General features: G+C 41.0%; 1 protein-coding gene across 1 annotated transcript; it reads left to right on the top strand.

Annotated features, from left to right (window-relative positions):
• Positions 1-1,671: 1,671 nt before the first annotated feature.
• On the top strand, positions 1,672-15,946 carry LOC118365622 (hepatic leukemia factor-like). Its single transcript, XM_035747986.2, has 4 exons — positions 1,672-2,036; positions 5,050-5,406; positions 11,930-12,147; positions 12,690-15,946. Exons 1-4 carry the CDS (start codon positions 1,925-1,927, stop codon positions 12,903-12,905), a joined length of 903 nt encoding a protein of 300 aa, XP_035603879.1. The 5' UTR covers positions 1,672-1,924; the 3' UTR covers positions 12,906-15,946.
• The last annotated feature ends 1,321 nt before the right edge of the window (positions 15,947-17,267 follow it).

Raw genomic sequence — 17,267 nt, 5'->3', positions numbered from 1 at the left:
CTATGCATAGTCACTTTAACTCTACCTACATGTACATAGTACCTCAACTAACTGGTGCCCCTGCACAATGACTCTGTATAGGTACCCCCTGTGTATAGGCTCGCTATTGTTATTTTACTGTTTCTCTTTAATTACTTGTTACTTCTATCTCTTATTTTCTTAAACTGTGTGGTTGTTTAGGGGCTCGTAAGTAAGCATTTCACTGTAAGGTCTAGCTAGACCTATTGTATTCGGCGCATGTGACTGATGTGCTTGATGTTCTTTTTTGCTTTCCTGTGACATTGGGTGCTGTAGATGTCCTGGGCATTTTTTTGTACTAACATTCTAATTGATTGGTTTGAAGAAATACAATGAGTGTAGAGGGCTATTGTAGACCATAGGTTAAATGTTTGTAGGGCATAATAGAGATAAAATAAATGTTTGTCTAATTCAATTACTCTGTGGCCAATAGTAGGTCTATAGGTCTAAGGTTAAGAAAGGTACAGTTGGCACACCTGTTATAAGCCTACTATTTTTAGTAGCCTAGCGGTTAGCACGTTGGGCCAGTAACTGAAAGGTCACTGGTTTGAATATCTGAGCTGACAAGGTGAAAAATCTGTCGCTGTGCTCTTGAGCAAGGCACTTACCCTAATTTACTCCAGGGGTGCCACCCTAATTTACTCCAGGGGTGCCATACTACTATGGGTGACCCTGTAAAACAACACATTTCACTACAACTATGCGGTGTGTGTGTGACAAATTATTAGAGTTGAATAGTTACCAGTTTGGTGGAAACGAGCTTTAAATGATCTATTGAATGTACAGGAGCGAGAGAGCTATGATGGGGGCTTGATCCATATCCTATTACAGAGCTGAGCACCTAATAACACAGGCCTCTGTGTATATGTCCAACGAAGCTCACTACACCACATTGCAGTAGGCCTAAATTACAATATTCCCCCTCTTTAAAGAAGGGTTGTATTTTATTTTAATTTTATTTATCCATTATTTTACCAGGTAAATTGACTGAGAACACGTTCTCATTTGCAGCAACGACCTGGGGAATAGTTACAGGGGAGAGGAGGGGGATGAATGAGCCAATTGTAAACTGGGGATTATTAGGTGACCGTGATGGTTTGAGGGCCAGATTGGGAATTTAGCCAGGACACCGGCTGTCCTCACACTCAAAGCTTCACATGCTTACAAGGTCCTGAGAGAACACCACAATGAGCCCACTGCTGCCACCAGTGTTTCATTTATTTTATTTCACCTTTATTTAACCAGGCCAGTTGAGAACAAATTCTCATTTACAACTGCGACCTGGCCAAGATAAAGCAAAGCAGTGCGACACAAACAACAACACAGAGTTACACATGGAATGAACAAACATACAGTACATAACAGAATAGTGTAGCCTAACTGGGAGAGAGAGAACTGTATGGGGGGGCTCAATCTATGGATCTTGCACTACATACCAAGGCTAATGGATGTGGGTAGTACAACGATTTTGTACGCCATGTCGGAGTAATCTGTCAATTAACATGATTGACATATATATTTTCAAGGAGAAAAGGGCTGCGAAAAAAATGATAGGGAAAAAACGTGAAACAAAAAAGTTCCCAATTCAGCAGTGGTCAGTCCCTCCTTCTCATTCGCAGAGTCGGTATTCAAGTATTTGCCAAAGGTTTGACGTCATGTACATAGGTGTCCACAAATGGATTGTGAACCATCTTGAGCTTCACATCCAGTTAGTTCTCTGCCTTCTCGAACTAGCGTCGTTCGACGAAACCCGTAATTGTTATTTTCTGCGCGGATGTCAATTTCTCGGTCTGAACTACAGATTGGGTCAAGCATTGACGTTTGGTGTTTCTTTAACATATTTACAAACGCGGGTCTTCTTTTGGAATAATAGTAATTGTACACTATACTATCGTCCTCCAGACCAATGGAGAAAATGGCCAGACCTGTTCCTTTAAACTCATCTTTCCAAACTCCAACTAATGGCGTACTGAAATCCCTGTTGGAGAATCCAATGAAGCTGCCATTTCATCATGAAGGTAAACAAAACGCAGACATCAAATAATTTGTTACGTGGTAGTTTACATTAATTTGTGAGACGATTGTTTTGTCGTTCTCGCTTTCAAGCATGATCTGTCAGTGTTGCAGCGCGTGAGCAAGCAAGATACAATGCAGAAAAACGTCTCGGATGGCTACAATATTTCAGTAGCCCGGTGTTTCTCACCTTTGTTTACTAAGAATTGGCGTTGATTCAAGTGTAAATTAAAGGTACAATCACTGTTGCTACATCCATTGTTGGACTTATACATTCATTGATTCTTGAAGAGTAGAATTTCTAAATGCCTCATGAGCTTAGTTCAACTGTCATACCAGAACCCCAAATATAAGATTGTTTTAATCCAATGTTTGTAAACAAACACTATATAGCCTCAACATGGTTAAAACTATAATTCTGATATCATGGATGGTAATCAATCCTTGTATCCATAACTCAAACTCTTAATGTCTATGCATTTCGGTGGTTACATTTCTCTAGCCCCATCCCTTAGCTTTTTACCGAACCAGTGTCGGGGATTCGCTTTGTTATTGTTTATACTGCTGATTTCCGCATTAAGTGTAATATATTAGTACTACTACATCTAGCCAGATCGGGAAGGAGTACAGTATGATCCATGATGGTTGCAATTTGTCATTAAATGTCAAAAATACATTCCTGGTATGACAGCTTCGGACTGATAAGGATACAGTGTAGCAACTATCCCTTTAATTCATGTGATTTACTACAGAACGCGTCCCACTGTACGTTTTGGCATACAGTACTTATTATTATTTGGAGTGCTATTTTTCGTACACGGTTTAAGCTATAAACATCATTCAAACGTTTAAAAAGTGCAGAGTGGTCAGAACCAGTGTGCTTGAATACAACTTTTGGATGCACTTTATAAACTATAAAGCTTTTTGCCCTTCGTTTTGTCTTCCATCCACTCTAAAGGGATTTCAACATTCTAAAGGTCCCATTGTGACATCATTACATCCAACATTCTATGCACTGTGAACAATAACTTGTGACAACAATCAGCTACATAGACACTTTGCCAACAAGTTAGACAAAAAGTTAGGGCGTATGGCATCTTCTTCTGCTATTGAAATCTGAAATTGTAACAAAAATATATTGTTGCGATAAAACGGTACAGCTCTTTTAGTAACCGCATCAACTGCATTTTCTGAAAAAAAAATTTTTTTGGCCGAACTCCCCAGCACTTTAGACAAAAAAACTTCGAGGGTATGAGATCTTGGTCTACTTCTCTGCTATTCAAATGCGTGTTTCACGATACACTGAAACTTCAGTACTTTTTATATACTAGAACCTGAAAAACGGTTGGGTACCAGCAGTTTTGTTATATTTGGTACTTCTGTCATGTCGTCTACGGATTGAGGTAGGACCAAGTCTGTCTATCAGCGTAGCCGATGTCCCTTTATAGCGCGAGAGCACCGTGCCTGCTGCACTTACTCATTGCTAGCCCAAGCCTGTCAAGAGGAACCACTGGGAGTCAGAGCTGCATCACCACTTATGCTGCACATAAGTTAACACACTTGAATAATGAAAAACAGCATGTGGAAATGTTGAAACTGTTAATAAATGTTTTCAAAGTGTGTGCATGTGTGAATGACGTCACGGGTCTTAAAGAGAACGTGCATACTTTAAAATAAATCCCAAATGGAAACAGATTGGTTTTCATCTGTATTCCAATGAAATCAGCCGAGACAAGGTCAATAACTCAATGCATGGACACACTCCTATTGAATATGCATTCACTTGTATTGTAAATAGACCTAGGCTACATCTTGATTTACCCAGTTCATCAATAGACTAGAGATTTACCATTCAAATAAACGATGACCATAATGTTATGAAGTTTGATTGGTAAAAAAAATTGGTTAAAAAAAAAGTGACATTTATTTTTTTATTAATTAATGCATACATTAAAACATTTTTACAAATGTAATGATAATGGACTCAAAAGATCCATCTGTATCAATTACCAATCTGTGACTTTGGCTAATACCCTTTATTTTTTTGTCAATTGGTATCATTTTTGGTATCGTGATACTAAACCTGGTATCGAAGTCAAAACTCTGGTGTCGTGACAACACATTCAAATCTGTAATCAGAACAGAATGATCTTCTTCTGATCAAAAGTGACAGCTGTTTTAGTAATGGTTATCCACTGCATTCGTTGAGCTAACTTCCCACTGTTGAATCAACTGTCATATAAGTTTCAGAAATATACCATTTATAGCACTGGGTGAGCACATTTCTACCATGAGACAATGAGTAAACATTTAGACTTTTGACACATCAGCTAGTTGGACCACTTTCCCAACAACTTAGGCAAAAACTTAGAGGATATGGCATCTTGGTCTACTTCTCTGCTATTTACATCAGAACAGAAATATCTTCTACCAATCAAACAACCGCTGTTTTATCAACTACATTCTATCTAACATTTTAAAAGAACTGACATTTTGACAACTTTCCCAACAACTTCGACAAAAATCTTAACACTACTACAAAAATACATTTAAAGGATAAAAACAAGTCCAACAGTAGTACATTGTGGGACGTTTGTGATCTACTGTAAATACACTATAGTTAGTATTCCATAGACTTGCCAGTCTAGAAACCATTTAGTACTTATTTGTCAACAACTTGATAGGGAATATTATTAATATATTCATATATATAGATTTGAAAAACTCTTTAAAACTTCTGGAAATAGGTTGAAGAGAAATTAAAATATATTTCCTGAGACTGGAGGTTGTCCCCTAGAGGTTTTTTTGCTATTGGAGTTGATGGGGTGTTTACTGTAGTTTGGTTATTTATCTATTTGCATCAAGTATATAAACATTCAAATACGGCTCAAGTAGACATTTATTTATAAAAACATTTTAAAACTTAGCCTTTTATTGGCTTAGCCGTTTTGACATTATAAAGGCATTGTTTGGCTGTTTTGGTCTAACAGTGATATGACTCTCTCCAAATATTTGCAGGTTTTGGAAAAGAGAAGAATGCGAAAGAGAAAAAGTTGGAGGAGGAAGGCGGTGCCAATACTCCACAGTCGGCCTTCCTAGGGCCGACCCTGTGGGACAAGACCTTGCCATATGATGGGGACAACTTCCAGCTAGAGTACATGGACCTGGAAGAGTTTCTGTCAGAGAATGGCATCCCTGCAAACTCGGCTCAGAATAACCAAAATCAGCCACAGCAGTCCCGGCAGCCCACTATCCAGCAGGTTTCCCCAGCACCCCCCATACCCTCTGTGGTCGACCTCAGCAGCCACGCCACTACCTCCGTTCATACAGCCATGGTCTCCCAGAACTGTCTCCAGAGCCCCCCAGCCAGAGCAGGTAAAAGACCATATCACTCACAACACACAGCACAGGAACACTCTCAAACGAGGGGTAACATCTGCAAGGTCAACCAAACGCACACGTACATGCGCAGACACACAACCCTCCTACAGCTCTCAAATTAGGGCAAATCTCTATGGTCAAAGCCTTAGTTGTTACGCTTTGTAATAATATGCCCCTGGCGCTGTTTATCCACCTGGTGTACTCAGCACGCATATCATGACCAGGTTGTCTTCTCAACACTGAACTTTCTCCTTTACTGTATACCCCATTCTACTCTGACCAAAAGCTCACATAGAGGTTTCTCAGTATTTCGGCTACTTCAGGGGCTTTGAGTATGCTAGGACATTTCTTCTACAATTCTGGCCCTGAACTTTGGAGCTTGAGTGGCATTGTGCCAAGTACTAGAAAGTTAAACTGGAGGGACAGTAGTTGTACAACTTGGGTGGGTTGTAGTTTTGATCCCTCAACTGTGTCGTTTTTGTCAACAAACATTCACAGTTTTACTACATACCTGATGAAATTCCAATATTGATTTAGATTTGGCTCATTTTGTTGCTTGGCACGCGATGCTCTATTTTGCTTTGTTTGCCTAAGGTGAATCCTGACGTATCTGTTGCTGCCTAATGAAGAGACAACCAGAAACAAATAAAACGTTCCTCTTTAATGAAACACACATTCCTGGTACCCTGTTATTTAGAGGTGTGAGGATAAACATACCTTTATTTACAGGCATCACCAAGGCAAACATCTTCCCCAAGGCTAGTTGTCATGGTTTCAGCCTCTTGAAAGTGGGGGAGTGAATAAAGATGGTCAGTGTAATTGGTGTGTTTGTTGGAGCAGGCAGATGTGATCTGGTTTGTGCTAGCCAATTCTTTGTTGCTAAAAAATGTACATCCTATCTGAATCTTCTAGTCGAGGGGAAAACAGTGATTCTATTGCCTGTAATTGTTTTAGTTTGAAACTAGTTAATTAATGATGAGGATGGTAGTTGTCTTTATGACCCTATTTTATTTAACACCTTATTTACATATACTTGATTATCACATCAGTTATAAGTATGTTATATGTTTAAAGGGAATATTTCTGTGTGCCCATTGGTTTGTGTTATATAGTAACTTTGGTATGTATTTTGGTTGGTGTGTGTGATATCTTCTCATTAACATTGTTGGTAGAGCACAGTGTGTCAAATACAATCCTTATAATCACTTCCACACTGTATGGAAACCTGCCTTTTTATAATGTTCCAGAGTATAACAGAAGCTCATGTTTACCATGTCTCTGCTCGGTGGGACCTATATTATTTGTCCCATACTTCTTGAGGTTTTATGGATATGAGTTGACATCATTATCAGTAAACATCCTCAGATTGAATAGAAGTTGAACTCTCACACAAAACACATTCTGCTGCCATTTTATTCCAATAGACCTATGTATGTCCAAAGGTTTTTCATCTTAGTCATTAATGATCTACCAAGTCCCAACGTGAACAGTGATGGGGATCTAGTGAAACTGGCCTATGTAGTGGACTTGAATTCATATGACATACCACTTAAATGGTAGTTCTGGGAATTACCAGGGCTCCTCACGATACGATATTATCGTGATACTTAGGTGCCAATACGATATTTATTGCGATTCTATATGTATTCTGATTTGATACGGTGATTTCTGTGATTCGATGTTCATGACATGTTGCTCACTATGTCTGCTGCCGGGGGACACGAGAGACCTATGATAAAAATTAGTTTTGATCTGTCATGGAAACAAATGTGCTGAAAACATGTTGGCTCACCATTTAATAGAAGATTGAGGCCAAAGCTATAGAAGGAGAAATACCAACGTTTTGGCACAGGTACAGCCGACTAGCGCCAGCTAACGTCAACTACCTAGCAGAAAATATACAAATGGATTGTTGTTGAGAATTGATACTTGGAGTCATAAAATGTATATATTGTCATAAATAGTATTAATATTACGATACTCTACTGTATCAATCCCCCCCCCCCCACTATTACTCTGATCCACCCAGCATGCTTTTACTGTGATTTGCAATCACATTTGAAGGAATTGCAAATGCCCTAAATTCCCATTCATTCCAAAAATAGCCTCACAATTGCCTTGGACAAAACATTCACAACTTCTTCTAATGTATGACATTCTGTTTGACATATTTTAAGATGATTTAGCCTGTCCCTTGAAAGTATCGGAGACAGAAGTGTAATAGTTTGTTTCTAATGATGACATTATTACTCATGCCAAACACAGCCATATGTATGTCCTTCGTCACTGTATGTACAGTGACCACAATGTTCCTCTCAGTATTTATTTCCTCACTGTCATGGCATGAGCATCTCCTCCTTCCTTTTAATTGTCCCTCACCAGACAGATCCCAGTCAGAGCCATAGTAGAGGCACATCCTGAACCCTGATGAGATCACATGGTCAAGGCTATACTGCTATCACTTACACCTCCAGCCTAGCCCGCCCCACCAACCTCCCAATTCCATATTGCATGCAAGCACAATGCAGCCTGAGATAGCTTTGTTATCACAGCAGATATCCAGTGGAGTTAGCGATGGGCGGGTCCCACTGCTGGTTCAATAAGGGGCCCACATTGTATTATTGGCAGGGGCCAAAAGGGAAGTGGAACGTAGACGAGGTCAAAGGTCTGGTCTAAACTTGTGTGCCATGGAAGTGACTGTCTGATAAGGTGTGTGGTACCTATGGAAATCCTCTCCCTATAGTAAACAGATAAAGGGGAGGTGTGGTTAGTTCTGTTGACTCCATGTTGTTTAGCATCACATTCATATACAGTAAACACTTAAGACAATAATATGAATCCCCTACTAGCTCACACTTCATTTTGAAGATTGGTTGGAAAGGGGACAGAATCGATGTTGTCATTCCTTAGGGGTCAAGCTTAACATGTTAATGAAAATCAAACCAGATTTAAGAGGATTTGAGTTTCTCTCCTGACTGTCCAGCAGTCAGAGGAAGAACATGCAGGTGAGAGTCAGGTTAGAGCCATCTTAGCCCTCCGTCCCATCTGCACTGGTTCTACTACCCACCCACACAATGCAAATCTGAGCATTTACCTACAGGAGAAGGAACAAGACACAGAGCACTTACCTTCTATCTATGTTTGGTGGACGTTTGACACATGTTGTCAGACGTGTGTGTTGTCTCTTCCTATTGGAGGTTCATAGAGGAGAGGTCACAGCCAAATACTATAGGGCACTATCAGCCAGGCTTTTCACCAGGCCACTCTTAGCCAGTAAAGCATGTCACTGTATTTTTACTCCAGTAATCTGGTTAGAATTAATGGTTAAAGTGATAAGATGTTTGGGCCACAGTGCTTGTTATTTATACAGGTGATATACTTTTGACAGATTGTTTTGGACAGCGTCTGATTTAGCCCTTGTAAGTAGCTTGGCACTAAGCTGACAGTGTTAAGTCAGTGGCCTGTCTTTGTTGGGGACGAACATGCAGCCAACGTGTTTGTTGACAATTCACTAAAATGAGGCATTGATTTTGGACCCCTGCTGAAGTACCACTTTGGATGGCCAGCCATTTTAGCTTAATGTGTCGGTGGCTACTGATGCAGTGATTCACTGGTAACGCTAGAGTGTAGTTGTCACGCTTGCATGTATACATTTTAGTAATTTAGCAGAAGCTCATATCCAGAGCGACTTATAGTACATTTTACATTTACATTTAAGTCATTTAGCAGACGCTCTTATCCAGAGCGACTTACAAATTGGTGCATTCACCTTATGACATCCAGTGGAACAGCCACTTTACAATAGTGCATCTAAATCTTTTAAGGGGGGTGAGAAGGATTACTTTATCCTATCCTAGGTATTCCTTAAAGAGGTGGGGTTTCAGGTGTCTCCGGAAGGTGGTGATTGACTCCGCTGTCCTGGCGTCGTTGGGGAGTTTGTTCCACCATTGGGGGGCCAGAGCAGCGAACAGTTTTGACTGGGCTGAGCGGGAACTGTACTTCCTCAGTGGTAGGGAGGCGAGCAGGCCAGAGGTGGATGAACGCAGTGCCCTTGTTTGGGTGTAGGGCCCGATCAGAGCCTGGAGGTACTGAGGTGCCGTTCCCCTCACAGCTCCGTAGGCAAGCACCATGGTCTTGTAGCGGATGCGAGCTTCAACTGGAAGCCAGTGGAGAGAGCGGAGGAGCGGGGTGACGTGAGAGAACTTGGGAAGGTTGAACACCAGACGGGCTGCGGCGTTCTGGATGAGTTGTAGGGGTTTAATGGCACAGTAGTACACTCACTACATAGTAGTGAGGGAATACATATTCATCCATATTTGTTTTCTCTTCTGAAAGGGTTGGAGTAGCTGTCTTACTTCCTTCTGCATAACGCACAAGCAGGTCAGACCTGTATGTTGGCCTCGGCTTAAATCTCAACCAGGACTGGCTGGAGCTATAAATGCTGCTGTGACCAAAGGTCAGAAGGCTTAAGGCCGTAGCCAGCTTAAGGCACAGAGAAGCTGGGTCATGACGTAGGAAGTGATCTAAAATGTCGGCATTTGAATTCTGTTTGAGTGAAGTGTTTTCACCGTCAGCAGGAAGAATTTGTATTTCTTTCATTCCTCATTACGTTTTCAAACCAACTACAAACGACTACAGTCCTTCGATTGTGAATCGTTGTAATTGTCAAGCTGTTTAAGTGGATGAATCTCAAGTAAATACACTGACATTGGGCTCTATTAGCTTACTGTCATAAGATGCTCACCGCCAGACACCAATCAAATTACAGATGATTTGATGAAGCCATCCAATTAAGTTCTTCAGTTCTGCTTGCTAATCCACTGAATGATGAAGGGTAGAATGTGAAACCGTGTCAACTACTGACCTGCTGCTCTGTGCATTAGAAATCTATTAGGTGTTACGTAACATACACAGAGAGATTGCAGAGGCACATGCTGAGGAGGAGGTTGCCTTCAGTCAATTTACAGACAAAATGTTGTCTGCCTGAGCTCAGCTGACTAGAGGCACTGATAACAGGGCCCCAGAAAAGCTTAAATAACATATCTTCTGTGTTTGTGAGAGTGTCTGTGTGTCGGTAAATCTTTGTGTTTGTGTTCTCTGTGCTCCACCTGTTGGTTAAAAGGTGCAACCACAGTTGTTTTGCTTCCCTGTGGGCAAGGCCAGTTGTAGAATTATTTAGCTGAAATAGTCATTGACTTGATGAGCATGTATAGAATAAGATGGACATAAGAATATAGTCCGTCTTCACTTGCAAGGCTGGTATTGATTCTAGAGCAGGGGTTGTCAAACAAATCTTTCCCCGGGGGCCGCATACGGTCGTCAACAAGGCCCCAGGGCCACATACGGTCGTCAACGAGGTCCCGAGGGCCGCACAAAAAATTGTTTACATTTCCTTGCTGTCAAATTTGCAATAAATAGTCTTGTAGTTTTCTGAATTTCCGATGCTCCCTGACTGTCTAGCTTTCATTTTGGTGATTATTAGTGAGCTGGACACAGTCAAGAAACTATATGAATGTAGGTCCATTATCATTTCTACACATTTTCAATTTGGTTTTAGACATTTTAAAGTGTATGCATGCATACACTACCAGTCAAGTTTGGACACACCTACTCCTTCCATGGTTTGTTTTTATTTATACTATTGTTCTACATTGTAGAACAATAGTGAAGACATCAACTATGAAATAACAAACGGAATCATGTAGTAACCAAAAAGTGTTAAACAAATCCTAAATATATTTGAGATTCTTCGAAGTAGCCACCCTCTGCATTGATGAAAGCTTTGCACACTCTTGGCATTCTCTCAACCAGCTTCCCCTGGAATGCTTTTCCAACAGTCTTGAAGAAGTTCTCACATATGTTGAACACTTGTTGGCTGCTTTTCCTTCACTCTGTAGTCCAACTCATCCCAAACCATCTCAATTTGGGTTGAATTCAGATGATTTGTGGAGGCCAGTTCATCTGACCCAGCACTCCATCACTCTCCTTCTTGGTCAAATAGCCCTTACACAGCAAGGAGGTGTCATTGTCCTGTTGAAAAACAAATGAGAGATTAAAAAAAAAAACTCAAACCACCCGTAGGCCGCATTGAACCGGGCTGTATGTTCTAGAGGATCAGCTTTGTAAAGCACAACCATGTTAAAGAAGAGAATGGCAGAATACTATGATGTAAATAGACACACTTGTGTTAGTTTCCCCTAAGTGCCCTTCTAGGGACTTTTTAAAGGGGGCTTTCTAGAGAACTCAAAAGTACCCCTGGTATGGGGTAGTAGTATGGGGTACTAATGACTGACACATTTGTCATAGCTTTTTATATTACATTTAATGGCAGATTCTAGAACCTTCATTTTAAGGAAACTAGTTGAGGTCTAATAAGGCCTAATTTCTAACCATTACTTTCTCCAGGACCATTGCACCTCAAAGCCTGCTCTTTCAGAGAGTACAGTCTCTTCTAAACAGTGCCCAGATGTAATTCAGCAGACCCTCTAACCTGTCTTCCTTTGCCTTTCTCCTGCAGTGCTGCCCTCAGCTGCCAGGAACACCCCCAGCCCCATCGATCCAGAGTCTATTCAAGTTCCAGTGGGCTACGAGCCCGACCCTGCAGACCTGGCTCTGTCCAGCGTACCCGGACAGGAGATGTTTGACCCCCGAAAACGCAAGTTCGCCCCAGAGGAGCTCAAACCACAGCCCATGATCAAAAAGGCACGCAAGATCTTCATCCCTGAAGATCTCAAGGTAACCTACCTGAAGCCTACTTATGTGGAAGGTTGAAAGGGTTCGCCACTTGTTTGGCCAAAAACTTTAAGCACCATGTTTTCTTATGTTATGTAAGCAGCAAGTGGACTTATTCCATCTAAATAACCAGAATTATTTTAAACCACAATATAAGGAGGAGCGTTGGCGCAAACCCAAACCGGCAGCTTTTTCCGTATTGATAGGGAGGAGGCGAACTTTGCCAGGATTTAGATTGACAGGTTTGGCCGTGGTCATTCACCCTTAAACCGGGTCATACGATGTTGGAAGAGGTGTATCACATGTACTATTTTGTTTGTTGAGCTAAGATGGCTTCCTGCAGGGTGCAAAGGAGGTTAAATGTGTCAGGCAGGTTTAAACAACATTATGGAAATGTAATAAGTGAAAATGAGATGCGTGCTGACATAAATAATAGGTCACATTTGGAATACGGTTTATTACTCAGGTGAATCACTTATAATTTTACAATACCACAGGTAGTGTGAAATTTAAAAAATATATATATGTTTCACCTCACTTTCCAGGATGACAAGTACTGGGCCAGACGCAGAAAGAACAACGTAGCAGCCAAAAGGTCACGAGATGCCAGGCGACTGAAGGAGAACCAAATTGCCATCCGGGCTGGCTTCCTAGAGAAGGAGAACGGTGCACTTCGCTCAGAGGTGGCCGACTTGAGGAAGGAACTGGGTCGCACCAAGAACATTGTGGCCAAATACGAGGCTCGGCATGGGCCCCTGTGAACCTCCCCAAACCAACGTCCACGCCACACCCTTCCCTCTCACCCCCTCACCCAAGAGTTTAAAGGACAATGTGCCTCCCTTTTGGTGGCACTGGCCCCCACACACACCAGCCCCTCACCCCTGTACATGATAATCCTATAGGATTCTATCATTTTGAATTCTGTCACTGGCATCCGTTTGTTTGTTCCTTTTGTTTTCTCACTCATCCTTCGTGTGTGTGTGTGTGTGTGTGTGTGTGTGTGTGTGTGTGTGTGTGTGTGTGTGTGTGTGTGTGTGTGTGTGTGTACAGTATGCACACACACTTTTCTCTTTCAAGTATTACAAGGCACTTTGAGTGTTAATGAGCCAACAACCTACTCTCCGGATCCCTACCCTGTCCCCTCTTTCCACTGTTCATTTTGTAAATGATGCCATGGTGTTTGTTTTCCCCCTTTCTCACCTGTTTTATACGTGTGATCAGGACTGAGAGCTGTTGTAATGTATCTCCCTCCCCATCCTTATGTTCTTCCAGTGCTGTTTTCAGAGGGAATCTCCTCCTACCTAAGACCCTGTTCCTGTCTGTTGTTATGTCCTGTACCTTCCTGTAGCATCCTTTCTCAAACGGTTTGAACCGTACATTCGTATTGCAATTTGTTTTGTTATTGTAATTCCGTGAATATTATACATTTTCGCGTCCATTTTTGTTCTATTGCGGCGCTGTAACATCAGTTCATCACATCAGGACTATAAGCTACTCTTGTGATTTTAATATTTTCTTTGTTAGCACTTAACCTCTCTCTCAAACCTCAGTATAACTGTACAGTTGAAAAGAAAAACCAGCGATTCTTTTCTATCACACATTGAGCAATAATCTTTTCCAAATCTATATTAATTCATGCTACCAAGTTTTTCCTCCCACACCGATTCCCCAATCAGAGCACCTCTTGGTCTCCAGTAGAACCCACAACCCTCTTGTCTCGCGTTGCACGGCACGGTCATGTTCTGTTGGGAGTTGCGCAAGCTAGCATGGTGATGGTGGACAGATTTCCCACCCTGTGCTCAGTGGTCTCTCTGCTGCAGCCTGTTCCACAACCACAACTCCGCTAACCCTCTCTGCACCAATCTTCTAACACGTGTCACAATCTGCCCTGGTGCAATGTTCCTCAGTCTAATCTGCTTGATATTTATGTATCTTTTCTGTTAAGGACAGATTCATTTTTTTGGAATATCGAATTGTTATTATTATGACTTCTATTTGTGTCGTTGATATTGTTATTCTTATTATTATCATCTCATCGTTTTTATTTGAATATTTCAGCATGATTTCCCAGAACACAAACCTCAAGCTAATCGCAAAGTGGTTGAATTATTTCCTTTTTATTTAGCATGATTAACAAGAGTGGTTCTTTTAATAATCAATAGAGATGTCTGTATTTTTGTAGATATGTGTTTGCCTTCTTCTGTAAAATGGCTGTATGAATGTAAAAGATGTTGGGGAAAAAAGTTGAATGGTGTTGTCCAGTACTGTGGTTATCCCAAACAATTAGTTTACTACAAACCAAAAGATTCAGTACAGAGATGATACATTGGTTATAAGAGATGTTTATATAAAGCTATTCTATATGGGTTTTTTTGTACAGTATTTTTCCTATACATTACTGGCTATGTATTTTAAAGGCACAGAATCCAGATTATTATTATATTAAAGAATACAAATACATTACTCAAAGAACCAATATAGTAGTGTTTTGATATCTTAACCATAATAATGTGGTAGTTTTACAGAGATTCCTCCAAATCCAGCTGCAGTAACGGATACTGTTGGGCATTATTCAAAGACACTCCTGTATCCTGGTTATATACTATAGATTTAGCCATCAGTAACCTTTGGTTCCTTGTGTCATGGAATCGTAGTGCTTTAAGCTCGAGTCTCACCAACGTTCACATGAAATAAAGTTGTGAGTATGGAGGACGGAATGTAATGAAATGATCTTTAATCGGTTTCTGTAGAGATTCACTATTGCAAAGGAGATTCCAACACTTGTTTGCTATTGATTGTCCCCGATGTCACCACTAGGTGTCTCAATTAGACTCCTGTTATGGGTCCCTTCAGTCAGAGATGACCAAAATATGTCACCGGAGTCCTTTGATAGTAAAGGTTTACCTTGAAAAGGTTTACCTTTAGTCATATTCTGATATAAACTAATATGACTAATATTTGGAGCCATCTCTATGCTCACTAGTTAGAACGATGTTACAATGAAGGGGAGGGCAATTTCAGGTTACTGTAGCTGCTGTTTGTCTGCCTGCTTGTTTGACCTTTGCAGTTCTAGTAAGCCCACTGCCTGAGTGATATTACTCTCAATGACACTGCATAGCTTACTGAAATCTCTCTAATTCTGCTATAATAGAATTTCACAGTTGACCAAATACAGTGTAGTGTTCCTTACCTGTTGCAGATCATGGTCCAGCGAAGTTGAGAGTAGATATGTTTTGGCTATAGAGAAATGGCTGGAGGTGGTTTTCCTTATTCACATTTCTATAGCCCATCCGTACAGATATGGGTTTTGTCCATTTTGTCCGTACAGATATGTGTGTGTCCATGCTATTCTGTACCATGGACGTACCATATGAAAGAATAGGATAAAGCCATTACCAGTCCACACATTGCCCACATACCCCCCTGTAGAGTGACTTCACTACCTCACCCATGAATGGAAAAAAGTAACCATAATTCTGAGTCTATTCCAGTGCCTTGAATACACTGGCTGTTCCTCAGTCTCTCAGCGACGTATTGTCATTATCACCACTTGAATAGGTTCAGATCTAATGCAGCAAATGTTCTATATATTTACAATTTTCTTTCTACTTATTTAAAACACAATTAACTAATTACCATTGTATTAATGGCAACACCAATGGACTGTTTCACAGAGGGTACATAGATACACAATGAAAGGAGTATTCTGTCTGTCATGGAATGAATGCATAACATATGATATTCAGGCCTTGGCCTCCCGATCTGTAATTCATAGTGTCTAATAAAGTATTTTGTTTCTTTTGATGAGTGTCACACTTGTTATTTCTGCTAGTGTCAAACATTTTTAAACGGTTTACTATATACACTGAGTCTATATAGTACTTAAGCAATAAGGCCTGAGGCGGTGTTGTGTCGTGCTTAAGAACAGACCTTAGCTGTAGTATATTGGCCATGTACCACAAGCCCCAGAGGTGCCTTATTGATATTATAAACTGGTTACCAACAACTAGACCAGTAAATAGTAATTTTTAGTCATACCCATGGTATACCATGGCATTCAGCCAATCAGCATTCTGGGATCGGACACCTGCTCTTTCTATGACAGACTGACCAGGTGAATGCTATGAGCTCTTATTTGTCACTTTTAAATCCACTTCAATCAGTGTAGATGAAGGGGAGGCGACAAGTTAGAGAAGGATTTTTAAGCCTCGAGACAATAGACATGGATTGTGTATCTTGTGCTGTTCAGAGGGTGAATGGGCAAGACAAAGGATTTAAGGTCCTTTGAAGGGGTAGTGGTATTCGGTGGCGGGCGCAACGGTTTTGGGATTTTTCACGCTCAACAGTTTGCTGTGTGTTTCAAGAATGGTCCACCACCCAAAGGACATCCAACCAACTTGACAACTGTGGGAAGCTTTGGTGTCAACATGGGCCAACATCCCTGTGGAATGCATTCGACACCTTGTAGAGTCCATGCCCCAGCAAATTGAGGCTGTTCTGAGGTCAAAAGGGTGCAACTCAATATTAGGAAGTTGTTCCTAATGTTCAGCATACATTTAGGAAAGTAATGTCACATAACCAGTATTTCTAAGGAGTAAAAAACCTTTACAGGTGGCTGGGTAAAGGTCAGTTGTGGTATGTTCAGGACATGGTACTAAATGAATGAAACCGCTGGTCCTTCTATGGCTCAGTTGGTAGAGCATGGCGCTTGTAACGCCAGGGTAGTGGGTTCGATTCCCGGGACCACCCACACGTAGAATGTATGCACACATGACTGTAAGTCGCTTTGGATAAAAGCATCAGCTAAATGGCATATATTATTTATTATATTATTATATTATCAACATTTCAGTGGCTTGTGTATTTTCCTCATCCACTTGCCAGTCTGATTGATCAAAAACCTCCCAGGCCCAGCAGTTGTCTCAAGCATCAAAGTCAGTGATTGGAAGGTCTCTTGCTGAGACTGTCTGGCTACCATTCTGTCCATGGAGGAAATGAGCTAAGGGGAAATGCAACTCCTTTAATGAAGGTTTGGTTTCCTACACAGAACAATGGAGAAACGTGTTTTCTGTCTGTATGAAGTGCTGTGACAAGCCCCCAGAGGTCAGCTATAGTTTCAACCT

This window comes from Oncorhynchus keta, chromosome 32 (genome assembly GCF_023373465.1).
Source record: "Oncorhynchus keta strain PuntledgeMale-10-30-2019 chromosome 32, Oket_V2, whole genome shotgun sequence".
In the NCBI taxonomy this organism is placed as follows: Eukaryota; Metazoa; Chordata; class Actinopteri; order Salmoniformes; family Salmonidae; genus Oncorhynchus; species Oncorhynchus keta.
Note: the sequence above shows the minus strand (reverse complement) of the source record. Positions and strands in the feature narration are given on the sequence as shown.